The 15,137-nt window shown below is 43.6% G+C and overlaps 2 protein-coding genes across 2 annotated transcripts; both read right to left on the bottom strand.

Annotated features, from left to right (window-relative positions):
- Positions 1-7,835: 7,835 nt before the first annotated feature.
- LOC130499039 (uncharacterized) lies at positions 7,836-12,071 on the bottom strand. Its single transcript, XM_056992931.1, has 4 exons — positions 11,649-12,071; positions 9,268-11,588; positions 9,137-9,207; positions 7,836-9,034 (listed from the first exon to the last, which is right to left on the bottom strand). Exons 1-4 carry the CDS (start codon positions 12,069-12,071, stop codon positions 7,836-7,838), a joined length of 4,014 nt encoding a protein of 1,337 aa, XP_056848911.1.
- Positions 12,072-13,751: 1,680 nt separating this feature from the next.
- Positions 13,752-14,885, bottom strand: LOC130499038 (uncharacterized). The gene is made up of 2 exons (XM_056992930.1): positions 14,227-14,885; positions 13,752-13,830 (listed from the first exon to the last, which is right to left on the bottom strand). The coding sequence occupies exons 1-2, from the start codon at positions 14,883-14,885 to the stop codon at positions 13,752-13,754; spliced, it is 738 nt and encodes a 245-aa protein (XP_056848910.1).
- Positions 14,886-15,137: the final 252 nt, after the last annotated feature.

Below are 15,137 nucleotides of genomic sequence, written 5' to 3'. Positions count from 1 at the left end.
TGAAAGCTCCAAAGGTAGAGCTCAAATCCCTTCCCAAGGGACTCAGGTATGCATTTCTTGGACCCAACTCCACATATCCTGTCATTGTGAATGCTGACCTGAACAATGCAGAGACTGCTCTGCTTTTGTGTGAGCTGAGAAAATATCGTAAGGCTTTGGGTTATTCTCTAGCTGACATACCTGGCATTTCACCTGATCTGTGCATGCATAGAATACACCTGGAAGATGAATCGATGACTTCTGTAGAACATCAGAGGAGGTTAAACCCGAATCTAAAAGATGTTGTAAAGAAAGAGATAATGAAACTTCTAGAAGCAGGTGTGATCTATGCGATCTCTGATAGTAAGTGGGTTAGTCCTGTGCATGTAGTACCTAAGAAAGGTGGGATCACTGTGATAACCAATGAAAAGAATGAATTGATCCCCACTAGAACAGTTACTGGTCATCGCATGTGCATTGATTTTCGTAAGTTGAATGCTGCGACTCGTAAGGATCACTTCCCACTTCCTTTTATTGATCAAATGCTTGAGAGATTGGCTAACCACCCTTACTATTGCTTTTTAGATGGTTATTCAGGTTTCTTTCAGATTCCCATCCACCCAGATGATCAGGAGAAGACGACGTTCACATGCCCTTATGGAACATATGCATACAGGAGGATGCCCTTCGGCTTGTGCAATGCTCCAGCGACCTTCCAGCGATGCATGATGTCGATTTTTACTGATCTGATCGAAGACATAATGGAGGTTTTCATGGACGATTTCAGCGTCTATGGAAGCTCCTTTCATGTCTGTTTGTCAAATTTGTGCAGGGTACTGAAGCGATGCGAGGAGAAGCATCTGGTGCTGAACTGGGAGAAATGCCACTTCATGGTCAGAGATGGGATTGTTCTGGGACACAAGATATCCGAGAAAGGCATTGAGGTGGACAAGGCAAAGATCGAGGTCATGATGAGTCTGCAACCACCAACTTCAGTGAAGGGAATCAGGAGTTTCTTGGGACACGCTGGTTTCTATAGGAGGTTCATCCAAGACTTCTCTAAGATCGCGAGACCACTCACTCGGTTGCTCTGCAAGGAAGCTCAGTTTGCCTTTGACAGTGACTGCTTAGCCGCATTCCACACGATCAAGGGAGCTCTAGTCAGTGCACCAGTTGTCCAACCTCCAGACTGGGATCTCCCTTTTGAGATCATGACAGATGCAAGTGATTTTGCAGTGGGAGCAGTCCTTGGACAGCGTAAAGACAAGAAGCTTCACGTGATCTACTATGCAAGCAGAACTTTAGATGAAGCTCAATGCCGATACGCAACCACAGAGAAGGAGCTCCTTGCCATCGTGTTCGCTTTTGAGAAGTTCAGATCCTATCTGGTTGGATCAAAGGTGATTGTGCACACAGACCACGCGGCTCTCAAGTACCTGCTCACGAAGAAGGATGCTAAACCGCGGCTCTTAAGATGGATTCTCTTGCTCCAAGAGTTTGATCTAGAGATAAGAGACAAGAAGGGGGTTGATAATGGAGTGGCAGATCATCTCTCCAGGATGAAAGTGTCAGATGAGACAGTTCTTGATGTGGAACAACCGATGGAGTACGTCAATGCGATTGGTCTGCGCAACATGGAGCAGTCGTCACCTGCCATCAAGGACTGTTCCCGCGTAGAAGGAGCATTCGTTGCAGTGATCCAGAAGGAGTACCCGAACCTTCCATGGTTTGCTGAGATTGCCAACTTCTTGGCAGCTGAGAAAGAGCCTTTGAGGTTCACTGGGAATGAGAAGAGGAAATTTCTGAGGGAGGCAAGGCACTACTTCTGGGATGAGCCGTATCTCTATCGGCAAGGCAAGGATGGGATCTTCAGGAGATGTGTTCCAGAGGCTGATATTCCAGGGATCCTTCACCACTGCCATGGTTCCTCTTATGCTGGTCACTTTGCCACCTTCAAGACTGTTTCCAAGATCCTCCAAGCCGGTTTCTGGTGGCCCACTATGTTCAGAGATGCTCACGCCTTCATATCTCGATGCAATTCATGCCAAAGGATGGGGAGTATAAGCAAGAGAAACGAGATGCCTCAGAACTACATCTTGGAAGTTGAAGTGTTCGATTGCTGGGGGATCGATTTCATGGGACCTTTCCCAGTCTCTCACAAGAATGAGTACATCCTAGTTGCTGTGGACTATGTCTCCAAGTGGGTAGAAGCGATTGCTAGTCCAACCAATGATGCGCGAGTTGTAACCAAGATGTTCACCTCCATCATCTTTCCAAGATTTGGAGTGCCTAGAGTGGTAATAAGCGATGGTGGAACTCACTTTATCAACAAGTTGTTCCAAGGATTGCTGAGCAAGAATGGTGTGAAACACAAGGTTGCAACCGCCTACCATCCTCAAACAAGTGGTCAAGTGGAAGTTTCAAACAGAGAGATCAAGAACATCCTGCAGAAGACTGTCAACACCACCCGCAAGGATTGGTCCCTTAAGCTTGACGATGCTCTCTGGGCGTACAGAACAGCCTACAAGACCCCTTTAGGGACCACTCCCTATCATCTGGTCTATGGCAAGGCGTGCCACCTACCTGTTGAGCTAGAGTACAAGGCGGCTTGGGCTGTCAAACTACTCAACTTCGACATCAAACCTGCCAAGGAGAGGCGAACCATTCAGATCCACGAGTTGGAGGAGATCAGGCATCTGGCCTATGAGAGTTCTAAGATCTACAAGGAAAAGACCAAGGCGTTCCATGACAAGCGGATCATCAGCAGAAGCTTTGCTCCGAACGATCAGGTCTTACTCTTCAATTCACGGGTTAAGCTGTTCCCTGGAAAGCTTAAATCTAGATGGTCGGGACCTTTCACCATTAAGGAGGTTCGCCCTTATGGAGCTGTTGTGTTGCTGGACACAAGAGGAGGAGAATTTGTTGTCAATGGTCAGCGTCTCAAGCCATATCTTGCTGACACAACAATCGCTGAAGGTGTAGAGATACCCTTAAGCGATCCCCCTCAAGCCTAATCGGCTCATTGAAGTCAAGCTAGTGACAGAAAACAAGCGCTTGGTGGGAGGCAACCCACTGGTGAGTGTAAATATTGTTTTCTTTTGTCTTTATCTTTCTAGGAACTAACTTGCAGGTTGAAAAATCAAGAAAATTCGAGATCACTCCAGGAGAGCACTCCAGCGGTTGTTCCGCCGATTGTTCCCAGGTAAGTTCTCGAACAAAAAAAAAAATAAAATAATAAAAAAAAAAAAGGGAAGGGGAAGCGGTTTTGATTGGTTTTTAAAAACCAAACATTCCACTTCCCCACTTCATCTCTCTCGCCGCTCACCCCCTCTTTTGAACCCTAAAATCGCAAACTCTCATCTCTCTCTTCCTCATCGATTTTGGTTCTAACCTCTTGGGATTCTCTTGAGATTGGGTTGTTTTGCAGGATTCACCTCTCCACTCAAGGTAATCGGACAAGAACTCTCCCCCTCTTTGCGCATGCAAATCGCGAATTGGGAGTGATTTCTTGGATCCTCTTTTTCCTTTATGCTTGCGATTTCAACCTAGATTGTAGCTCTTGATAGTATATTTGCTACTAGGATTGAATTCATGGTTGATTTTGAATGGAATAAGAACCGATTGTTGCTTGTACTTATTGGCCTTTGCGATTTGTATTGTTGGGATTGAGGCTTGTGTAGGTTGTCTAGTAATCGATGGACTTGGGCTAAATAAGAAGATTGGATTGTTCCATCGTTTCTAGAACAACCAACGAACTGTGCTGATATTGGATTTTGTTTTTGTCTTGCAGATGCCTCCAAAGATGCGGAACGCAAGAGCCACCAAGAGCACAGCTTCTCCAGCCGCGAGTGCTCCACCTGGGTACCCGTGGCCGAACAAGACTGAGGGAGCGCCCATCGACCTTAATGATCCGATGCTCCTTGACTTCAACGTCGAGGGATGGGACAAGGAGTCGGCAGCGATATACAACAAGCTCCTCCTAGCAGAGATCTTGCCCACGCGGTTCGTGAACCAGCAAACACTAGGCGATCTAGGCCTTGACACTGAGGTGTTCGACACGATGCAAGCTATGGGGATCATGCCTCTCTGCTACCAGGCTCAGGTTCTCTACCCAGACTTGGTCAGGCAAGTGCTCGCGACATGCAAGATCACTTACCAGAACCCCAATGCGCCTACGTACGAGAACTGCTTCTTCTCCTTCATGGCTGATGGCAAGTTCTGCACCATCTCTCTCGACGACCTGAACTCGCTATTCGAGATTGCAGACACGCCAAAGGGAGTTTCAGTGGAAAGGAAGTTCAAACCGGCAGACACCTTTTGGGATCTCATTGCAGCCGGCAAGTTCACTTCTCGCAAGGCCTATCAGTCGCAGATCCGGAACCCTGCTATCCGGATCATCGCCAAGATTGTGTCCAATGTGCTGTTCGCGAAGGAGTACACATCCAAGATCACAAATGGAGAGCTCCAGGTTCTCTATACGGGACTTGAGGACGAGATGCGCAGAGAGAACATCACCCCGATCCAGGAAGTCAAGACCAACCCGGGATTTCATCTCATCTCCATGTTCGCTGACCGCAAGGACACACTGGTTCGGACTGATGATAAGAAGGATCGTTGCGGCAGTCTACTCACACCATTGTTCCAGCGCTTCAACATCAACCTCAGCTCGTACACGGTCGTCTCTGAGATGGAGTACATCGATACTCCTTACCTGATCGCATGCCACATCCTGCGCGACGAGACCACCTACAAGTTCCAGGATAAAGAAGGGAACCCTCTGTACTGCAAGCTCCCTATGCCTGGGTTCACAGACTTCTTATCCTTGGAGAACATTGTGTTCTCACCCGATGAAGAGCACCTCTGCGATGATCCGAAGGCGCAGGTTCAGCACGATGATGAAGACATGGATGATGTGGAGCATGTGACTCCACCGGCTGATGGTGAGTATGACTTGGAGGACTTCACCGATGTGACTGATGATCACGCCTACAGACGCTGGATGGTTGACTCCCAGAAGAAGAACAACAGCCTCATGAAGAGGATACTGAAGGCGATCACAGGCGGCTGCATTGGAGCGCAGGAGGAGCGTACGCCGCAGAGAACAAGGCGCCCAGGCAAGGAACACGCGGGAACATCGACTGGAGCAGAGAGACTGCCGAGGAACAGGAGGACAGCTGGTCACTCCGGTAGCGGCGATTCAGACTGAGTCCGAAAGGACTATTTCTATCCCTTGTCTTATCCATCTGAACTATTTATTTTTCATGTTATTTGCTTCTGTTTGGTTTGTTTCAGCTTCCTCTGATTTATTTTCACAACCAGGGATGGTGTGAACTAAGTCTGGGGGAGCGATTGTACTATATTCGCTTGTGTGCTTTTTGAGTCAGTCCTTGTGTCATTTTTATGTTTTTATCGAGTCAGTTTTTAGGATCGAGTCAGTCAAAACTATTGTGGGAATCAGGACCTTATTTTGTGATGCTCTTTAACCACCTCGTGCTTTAACCTTCTTATTCAGTGACCTTAGCAGTGATGAAAGACCCACACATGGACCTGGAACACCCTGACTTATCTCATTTGACACTCCAGAAGTTCTATACCGATCAGGTTACACTGGGCAGACTTAACTCCACTTTATCTGAACCTAATCTGGACTTTAATTCTTCTTGTCATGGGCACTAGATCAGGGTAGAATGAGAACTACACTCAGGACTTCTTATCCGATTTTTATCCCTCTTGCTGTTCCTGAGTGGCTAGCTCATCTTTAGCTAGTTCCCACCTTGAACCCTGACCTTTATTCCACCCTCATGCATTTGCTTTTCTAGTACTTTATGTGCAGATATGTGCAAAAAGGTCGGAGAGGAAAGGATCGACGCAGTTCTTACTCATCAATGCTCACACAGTGGAAGCAGGCAGAACAACCGGAGTGCTTGTTCCGACACGAAAGGGAACAACCGAGGTGCCTGTTCCGATACCATGGAGAACAACGAAGAAGTAAGTGGCTAGAACAGACCAGAATGAATCACCAGTGGCATCATGTACATCACTTGTTACCTCCTTGCTCGTCACCCCAGCATTTTGTACTTCGATATATTAAAAAAAAAAAAAAAAAAAAATTGTTTTTGCTTTGATTTACTGGTGACGAGAAGGGGAAGAATCTATGATGCATGCCACTGGGGAAGTTGAGAAAGTAATGGTGGTTTCAGTGAAGTGTTCTGAAGGGGAAGTTGAATCGCGCAGAGCAGTCTTATGATCGATCTATCGGAGAGCAGTCCGATTAGCAGAGATGAGTAAGGACTGTGGACCTCAATGGAGCCGTCCTCTCACGACCATTTTGTGCGATATCCTGCACCCGCTCTTGGTAAACCCTAAACACTCTTGAACTCCACCATAAAAGTTAGCATGTTCTATACCTAGCCCGTTCTCTCTGAGTAGAGCCTGTGACAAGAAGCTCACGCTGATCTTAATTGAACATAAGGAGTTTTGTCTCGAAAGTGTTGCCTTTTCAGGTTTGAGATGTAGAGTAAGGAGCCGATCTTCGAACAGTGATCAGGGGGTTCTCAGTAAGTGTGTGTGGTCCTAATCTACAGCTTGTATGGTTCAGAGATTTGTGGTAAGAGTATGGTTGCTGAGAATAAGCGAGTTCCCACGCTTTCAAACCTTTCTCCCTGTTCTTGGTACTTGCCTTGTTCGAGGACAAACAAGGATCTAAGTCTGGGGGAATTGATATATGGTGTTTTTCACATCATTGTATATATGTTTTCATTTGTTTCAAGTCACTAATTCGTGTTAGTCTAGTCCTTTTTGACCTTTTACAGGTCTGGAGTTAGCAGAAGAAAGAAGAGAAGGTGCCTGATGAAAAGAAGTCCTTTTGGAGCATTCATGCGGGGAACACTCAAGAGAACAGTCCCGAGACTGTTCTATCTCAAGCGGAATAAGCAGACGGAGTGATCCGGAGATTGTTCCAGACGAATATGGAAACTCCTATTTCGGGAATTGAAGCCCTGTTGCCCTAATCTCTTTTCTTCTGATTGGCGCCTCCATATAAAACGCAACCTATCTATTTTCTATTTTCTTACGCTAGTTTTTGCAAGACAAGTTTCATACTTTTGGATTCAAGCTTTTTGTAAGGGCGACGGCTCACCTCTTCATTCGAAGAACAACCTGAACCCTAGTTTTATTCTTCTTAATCTGATCATGAGTATTTCAGTTTCATCTGTTGTTCTTCTCTGCATCATGATTGAGTAGTCGACTGTTAATCTAGGGTGATAGAGTGCATTCGCGACTGAGCATAGATAGGTTATCATTTAGCAAATCTTCATTCATTCATCATTTCATGCCTGCGTTAAACTGATCATCTAGCGTTTGATCCCAAGTAAATCTGTGCATCAAAAGTGTAATAGGTTGCTAGATCCTGTATGAATGAGCACTGCATCCTTAGCCACACGAAAGTAGATGTTAAGGTGCATTGTGAACTGATCGGACCTGTTCTCTAAAGCTTGCAATCGATCCTCATCCCAACGACAGTTAGGTGGTGAGATCGATCTGCAAAGTGATCACTGCCACGACAGTGGAGTGTTCCAGCTGAGTGATCCGAGTTCTAGATAGAACCGCATCGAACCTGAATAGTTGCTCGGTCGTGATTGAGATCACTCGCATTCATCCTAGATTGACCCCTTTTAACTTGAATTTACTGCTTGTGCTTTTTACTTGTTCTCTACGTCACCTTTTAAACCAAATCATTATCTTCTTCTTAGCTTGATTTCAGAACTCATAGAACTAGAGTGTAGACTGGTCCTCTGGATTTGAATCTCAAGTACTACAATTGCAACTGTTAACTTGGCAGTAGCAAGGATTCATTTTTAGTGTATCACTTGATATCGTGTACACACACCAACACTGAATGATAAATCTGGTCGACTCGCAGTCAAGTACAACAGACTGCCAATCATCCCTCGATAGAGCTTGACATCCACATCTTCTCCTTCTTCATCTCGTGCCAGCTTCAGTGATGTACTCATGGGTGTCTTAGAAACTTTGGAGTTCTCCATACCAAATCGTTTTACGAAACTGTTAGCGTATGCACTTTGAGAGATGAAGACACCTTTCTCTGATTGAGACACTTGAAGTCCAAGAAAGTACTTCAGTTCACCACACATGCTCATCTCAAACTCTTGAGTCATATTCTGAACAAACTCATCCACCAGCTTCTGTGACGTGCCCCCAAAGATAATGTCATCCACATAGATTTGAACAATGATTATCTCTTTTCCAACTTCCTTGAAGAATAGCGTCTTGTCTATACTCCCTCTGATGTACTCCGCTTCTAACAGAAACTTTGTGAGTCGTTCATACCATGCACGTGGTGCTTGCTTCAACCCATATAGTGCTTTCTTCAGTCGGTACACATAATCATGATGCACTGGGTCCTCAAATCCTTTTGGCTGCTCAACATAGACTTCCTCCTGAAGGACTCCATTGAGGAAGGCACTTTTCACATCCATTTGATGCACTTTGAAGTTCAGAATGCACGCCATTCCTAGAAACAACCGAATGGATTCCAATCTTGCAACTGGGGCAAAGGTTTCTTCAAAGTCTACTCCTTCAATCTGTGAGTATCCTTGAGCTACAAGCCTTGCCTTGTTACGAACTACTTCTCCATGCTCATCAGTCTTGTTCTTGAAAATCCACTTTGTGCCAACCACGTTTACTCCTTTAGGTCTAGCAACAAGTTCCCACACATTGTTCCTGGTGAACTGTTCAAGTTCTTCCTCCATTGCGACAATCCAATATTCATCACGTAGCGCTTCAGTGTGTGTCTTAGGTTCCATTGATGAGACGAAACATGCGAACTGTACCATTTCTTTAAAGTTGATCACCTTTCCACGCGTTTTTCGTCCTTCTTCAATCCCTCCAATCACATCAGACTTCGAATGATTGCGATGAACTTGCTGAATCACTGGTTGGGGTACTGTATCTGCGATAGGACCTTCCTCAATGACTTCAGTAGCAGCTACGGATGATCCACCTTCTTCCTCTTCATCTGATCCCATGTCATCACCTACAACCACAGACAAATCATCAAATACAACATTCACTGATTCTTTAATTGATTATGTCCGCTTGTTGTAGACTCGATATGCTGAACTAGACTGTGCATAACCCAGAAAGAATCCTTCATCACTTCTTGAGTCAAACTTCCCAAGATAGTCCTTGTCATTCAGTATGTAGCACCTGCATCCAAAAACATGAAAGTAACTAAGATTAGGAGTTTTGCCTGTCCACATCTCATACGGTGTCTTTGTTGTCCCTTTTCTGACATACACACGGTTGATTGTGTAACACGCTGTGCTGAGTGCTTCAGCCCAGAACCTCTTGGCTATCTTATTACCATGAAGCATTGCTCTCCCCATTTCCTGTAGAGTTCTATTCTTCCGTTCAACAACTCCATTCTGCTGAGGTGTCCAAGGTGCTGCAAACTGGTGAGCTATTCCTCTTGATTCAAGAAAAGTAGTCATGGCTTCATTCTCGAACTCACCACCATGATCACTGCGTATCTTCTTGATTCCTCCCTTTTCATTTATGAGTTGAAGCGCCCAGATTTTGAAACTCTCAGACACTTCTGACTTTTCCCTGAGAAACCGAACCCAAGTGAACCTGGTGTAGTCATCTACTAGTACAAACACATACTTCTTCCCTCCGATACTCTCGGTTTGCATAGGACCCATGAGATCCATGTGAACTAGATCCAATGGTGCCTTTGCCTGCACATCCGGTACCTTTTTGTGTTGTATCTTGACTTGCTTTCCCTCATTGCATGCACCACACACAATCTTGTCATCGATCTTGAGTTTGGGTACTCCTCGAACCAAGTCGTTGCATACTAGATTCGTTAGATTCCTGAAGTTCATATGTCCCAAACGTCTATGCCATAGATCAATATTCTCTTGAGCTGACAAGCACTTAACCTTCTTTTCCCACATGTAACAGTTATTGCCAGATCTCACACCTTGTAGTACTGTTACACCATGTTGATTTATGGCACGGCAATCAATTGCTGAGAAGCACACCGTAAGTCCGTCATCACACAGTTGACTCACGCTGATCAAATTAGTCTTTAATCCTTTGACAAAGTAGACATTCACCAATTTAGGTACTTCTGAGTTACATGTTGTACCTTTGCCTTGAATGACACCACAGCCTCCATCTCCAAAGGTTACCTTTCCTCCTTTTACCTTTGACACTTTGTCTAGATACTCAATGTTTCCCGTCATGTGTCTAGAACATCCACTGTCGAAGTACCATGGTTCCTCAGATTCAGAATCACTTGACACTCGCGCCATGTTACATCGTACGGTACTTCTTGGCTCAGTCACTATCTTAGGATACAAGTCAGTTTTCTTCATCCAGCCTCGAGAAGTCTTCCCTATTCTCCAAAACGTGTGTTGTCTCCATACTTGTTTGACCCGTTCCAGATACTTGTAGCAATACCTCTTGTAATGACCAAACTTCCCACAGAAGAAACATCCACTAATCTGAGCTGGAGTAGTTTGTGTCTTAGTTTCTTCAGCATGGACAAAACCTCCAGACACAAAGCGCGTTGTACCTGTTGAGCTGCTCTGTCTTCCAGTGTAACCAAGTCCCATCAATGAGTTTTCAGTTCTTCCACTGCTCAGAATCTTGTCAAGTTGCTTGGTTCCCGTGAGCATCTTAATCTTCCGATATTGCTGATCTAATTCAGCTTGAAGATCAGCTGCTTTCTTTCTTTCAGCAAGTAACTCTTCTCTGAGCTCGTCCGCTTGCTTAGACAGGACCAATTTTTCTTTGATCAGATTCACACTTTCCTTGGCCAACTCAGCTTCCCTGTTGAGATCATCCTTCAACACTTGTACTTCAACTTCCAGTCGTGCCTTCTCTTTAGCAAAGGCCAAATTCTCTGTTCCCAGCTTCACTAGCGTCTCTCGAACTTCCTTGCAGCTTTCATCTAAGTCATTTTCTTGCTCAGCATCACTCTCAGATCCTGAATCACATTCCACGATTCCTAGAAACGCCACAAAGTTGTTCACTTCCTCTTCACTTTCGCTGTCGGACTCGCTGTCATTGATTCCTATCATGGACTTTTCTGGCTTTCTCCTACCATCCGACTCGCACTCAGCTTGAGTGTGTCCATATACCTTGCAGTTATGACACTGGATCTCTCTTCTTTTCACTGTGGGACACTCAGTTCGAAAGTGACCATACCCCTTGCATTCATAGCACTTAGGATCATTCTTCATGTAGTTCTTCTCTGGCTCAGACGTCTTCCTACTTTGGCCAAACTTCTTCTGCCTATTCTCCACTTTTCGTAGAGCTCTATCAAACCTTCTGACCAGAAGACTCACAGGATCGTTATCATCCATGTGCTCCTTTTCAACTGATGCAAGAGCAATTCCTTTTTCCTTCATTCCACCAGACACACCAGCCACTTCCATCTCATGAGCTTGTAATATTCCAACCACTTCATCAAATGTCATCTCGTCAGTGTTACAGGAGATGGTCATAGCTGCTTTGTATGCCATGAACTTAGACGGCAAGCACCTCAGGAACTTCTTCACAAGTTTCTTCTCTTTGTATTTCTTCCCAAGCGTAAGTGCTTCTTGTGCCAGTGAGCTAATCTTTGAGCTGAAATCTCCAACAGATTCATTCTCTTCCATCTTTAGCTCTTCAAATCTTGTTGCAAGCATATCCTTTCTAGAACTCTGAACCTTTGAGGTTCCTTCAAAATGCTTCTGCAGAATATCCCATGCATCCTTTGCTGCCTCGCATCCTTGAATTAGTTCAAACTGCTTCCTTGCTACACTGCAATGTATGACAGTTAGTGCACGAGCATTGAACTTAGCCATCTTGTTCTCATCATCAGTCCAGAGCTCCTCCAGTTTTGGAACGTCTGTCCCATCCTCGGCTCTTGCAACAGGTGATTTCCAACCAGATTCCACAGCCTTCCACGCCAATGGGTCAATACCCTTGATTGTAGCCTTCATGTGCGCCTTCCAGAATCCATAGTTTCCTACTTCAAAGATCACTTTGGAACTTATCACCAACTCGCGATAGCTATCCATCTTACTCCGCAGGATCTACCTGTTTAAATAGACAAAGCACAGATACCTGCTCTGATACCAATTGTTAATGTAAGATAAACAAGCTACGCTATGTAGAACACACCGTAGTACAGGGTTATTCAATTCCAAGAAATAAGACTATATTTATTCTTTCAAAAGCTCTTACAAGTTCTTCTTAAAAGCAATAAATCAAACAAGCTCAAGACAAACCTCGACTTGTTTGCTAGTCAACTCGTTCAGAGATCTAAGACAGACTCTGAACCACCTAAGCTCTTAACCCCTAGATGCTTTGCTTCTCCTTCTTAGGACGTACAAAACTCTCTATTGCTAAAAGCTCTCCCTCAGTGCCTACGCTTCTTTTATATATCTTTGATGAAGCCCTAGATCTAATCTATCTATCCAATGGAAATTTTCCATTTCTTCTACTTCAGCGAATAAGCCAATCTTCCTTTTCTCTTTAGATCGATTGCTTCTTCTTCAAGTCTTCCTTTAATGTCCCTCTTCATTAAATCTTCTTTTAGTGCATCGGTCTTGATGCGTGCTTCTCAGAAACCGCCTCTCTGATGTAGTAGTTCATGTCACACTTTATGAACTACTTTAGCTCTGCTACAGCATCGTCTTCCCATACACCTTCATAAAGTAGCCAAGTATAGTATTCCTGCTGTAGTGGGATTCTGGGATGTTGTACTCCAAACATCAGAACTCAATTCCAGATCGCTAGTAAAGTTTTTTTCACCATTGGTGATGGGCTTAGTTGCTTGGAGACACGGTAGATCTCAGAGAAGATGTGAAGTTTCTTGCATGAAATCTTATTAATCCATTTGTGAGCCAGCAGTGCCTGGCAACAATCTCCTTAAAATAGCTTTAAGGGTTTTTAACGCTTATGTGGAGGTGATGATAACGTATGAATATTTCACCGGCTCGGCAATGTATTTCGATCATTAAAGGGTTTATAGCCATTGTTTGATGGGATTTATTGAATTTGTGATGTTAATAGCCAAGAGAATGATATGGTCATGACTGCTTGATTTTAAATTTGAAAGCGTACAGATAGTGGCAGATATAGCTCATCTATTATAACTTCTAATGGGACAGGCTAATCTAGAAGCCTTTGAATATGCAGTATTTAGAAATAATTTTGAATCAACCAATAAAATTTCCATGTGTATGTAAGAACCTGTTAGTTTTCACATGAAACACTTGCATTTCTTCAAATTATAACGTTTAAATTTATTTGTGTCGTACGAATGCATTTACCAATACCTACAAAGGACATAGATTATAGATATATCATATATCCACGAACACTAAACAAAGGAAATATCAACTTGCTTGATACTTCATAAAGAGAAAACTAACATACCTATCACAACATGATATGAGTTTCCTAGTTCTCTAGAAAAAGTTCTTTCAAAGTATGCCTTAAACATTTAATCTACCACAAGTCTCTTGTGATGTAGATGGCAAAGCTGCATTCTTTGATCTGCCTCTATCTGGTGATACCGAACGATTCACTGGTTCAGCCGTCGTCCCGGCTTGTTTTCTTCACAAACTACAGAGATATAAAAGAGCATGCTAACTTCAATCTTTCTTCTTTCTAAGGAAACCCAATAAAATCATATTTTTCACTCATCAAGGATTCATAGATGTACGTGTTCATTCAGTAAAGAACATGATTACTCACAGAAACTCCGGTTGATTCACCAGAGTGAGACTCAGCTTCTCGATCTTAGCCTCCATCAGTCGAGGTTTTTGGCACCTAAAATAAAACCCACAGAACAAAACAATGTCAATATGTTAATGAGAAAAACACTTTCGAACCACAGAGACCAAACTATAAATGAACATGTTACACTGCAAAACAAAACTACAAACTTTTGATGAATCTCTTTTAAACTATATCAAACTTTAATTAAACGTGGATATATAATGATGATTAAAAAGCTTAGGGAAGGTCTTGAATTGTTCTAAGACGACCCAGTGTTATTATCTGAATATGTAGTTTGATTGAATTAAAGCAGAGCATTGTTTTCCTGATATGCAAATACCCGTCAAGATCCCTTTATTGAAATCCAAGTAAGGCTTTATTTTTATTTTTTTAACAACCTTTATTGATAACTATAATGTATACGGCCAATACAAATAGTTTAGTAACCAAGAAGGAGGAACAGAAAAACAAGATACAACATTGTCTTCAAGAAAAGCACGTCGGGACAGAACATCTGCAGCTTGATTTCTCTCTCTATTTATGGAGGCCAAAGAACAATCTGGTAATAAGCTCATCCAGTGACGAATATCATAAAGGACATTACCAATATGCAAATGGTGAGGGACCATTTGATTAATTACAGCAGTAAGCTCTACACAATCACCTTCAAACCAAACCTTTCGCCAACCTCGAATCCAAACCTGTTGCAGAGCAAATAAAAGCCCCAATGCTTCTCCCTGAACTGCTGACACCACATTATCCAGTCGAGCCATTCCACCCACCAGAAAAGAACCACTCGTATCTCGTATCATCCAACCAATCCCCGCCGATCTCGTATCATTTCTGAAACTACAATCAAAGTTACATTTTAACCAATCGGTAGGAGGAGGTTCCCAAGCTGAAGACTTAAGCGGAGGACACTGAACTGATCTTTTACTAATATAAACTGCATTCCATTCATCATTGGCAGCTATAGCTCTATGGATATCCTCTATTGGATGAACATTCGTTTTAGCAAATAGAAACTCATTCCAAGATTTCCATATATACCATAACACCCAAAACGACAACTTCGCTATCTTACTTGGGACATCGTCGTTAGTCATAGCCATGAATAAAGCAGAGAGATTATCCTCCAAATTCAGCGATTGGATTTGTAGGAAAGATAGATCAGAACATCGCCATGTAGCTTGAGCATGCGGACACAGGAATAACACATGATTGATAGTTTCATCTTCCTGACAGCACCGCTAACAAATAGGATCAGTATATATTCCCCTTGAGCAAAGTTGAACATAAGTAGGCAGAGCACTGGACACTACTCGCCATAAGAACTGCTGTACTTTAGGAAGAATTTC

The sequence above is a fragment of the Raphanus sativus genome, chromosome 8, assembly GCF_000801105.2.
Source record: "Raphanus sativus cultivar WK10039 chromosome 8, ASM80110v3, whole genome shotgun sequence".
NCBI lineage: Eukaryota > Viridiplantae > Streptophyta > Magnoliopsida > Brassicales > Brassicaceae > Raphanus > Raphanus sativus.
This window is presented reverse-complemented; position numbering and strand designations above follow the sequence as displayed.

Bases quoted from the DNA above. Each gene is read 5' to 3' on its own strand.
- LOC130499038 (XM_056992930.1), bottom strand. From the start codon at position 14,885: ATGACTAACGACGATGTCCCAAGTAAGATAGCGAAGTTGTCGTTTTGG. The intron at 13,831-14,226 runs GTTACTAAACTA...GTTTTATTTTAG, and splicing joins TTTTCTGTTCCTCCTTCTTG to GTGCCAAAAACCTCGACTGA.
- LOC130499039 (XM_056992931.1), bottom strand. From the start codon at position 12,071: ATGGATAGCTATCGCGAGTTGGTGATAAGTTCCAAAGTGATCTTTGAA. The intron at 11,589-11,648 runs GTTGGAGATTTC...ACGCTTGGGAAG, and splicing joins AGATGGAAGAGAATGAATCT to AAATACAAAGAGAAGAAACT. The intron at 9,035-9,136 runs GTTATGCACAGT...CTGTGGTTGTAG, and splicing joins TGATGAAGGATTCTTTCTGG to GTGATGACATGGGATCAGAT.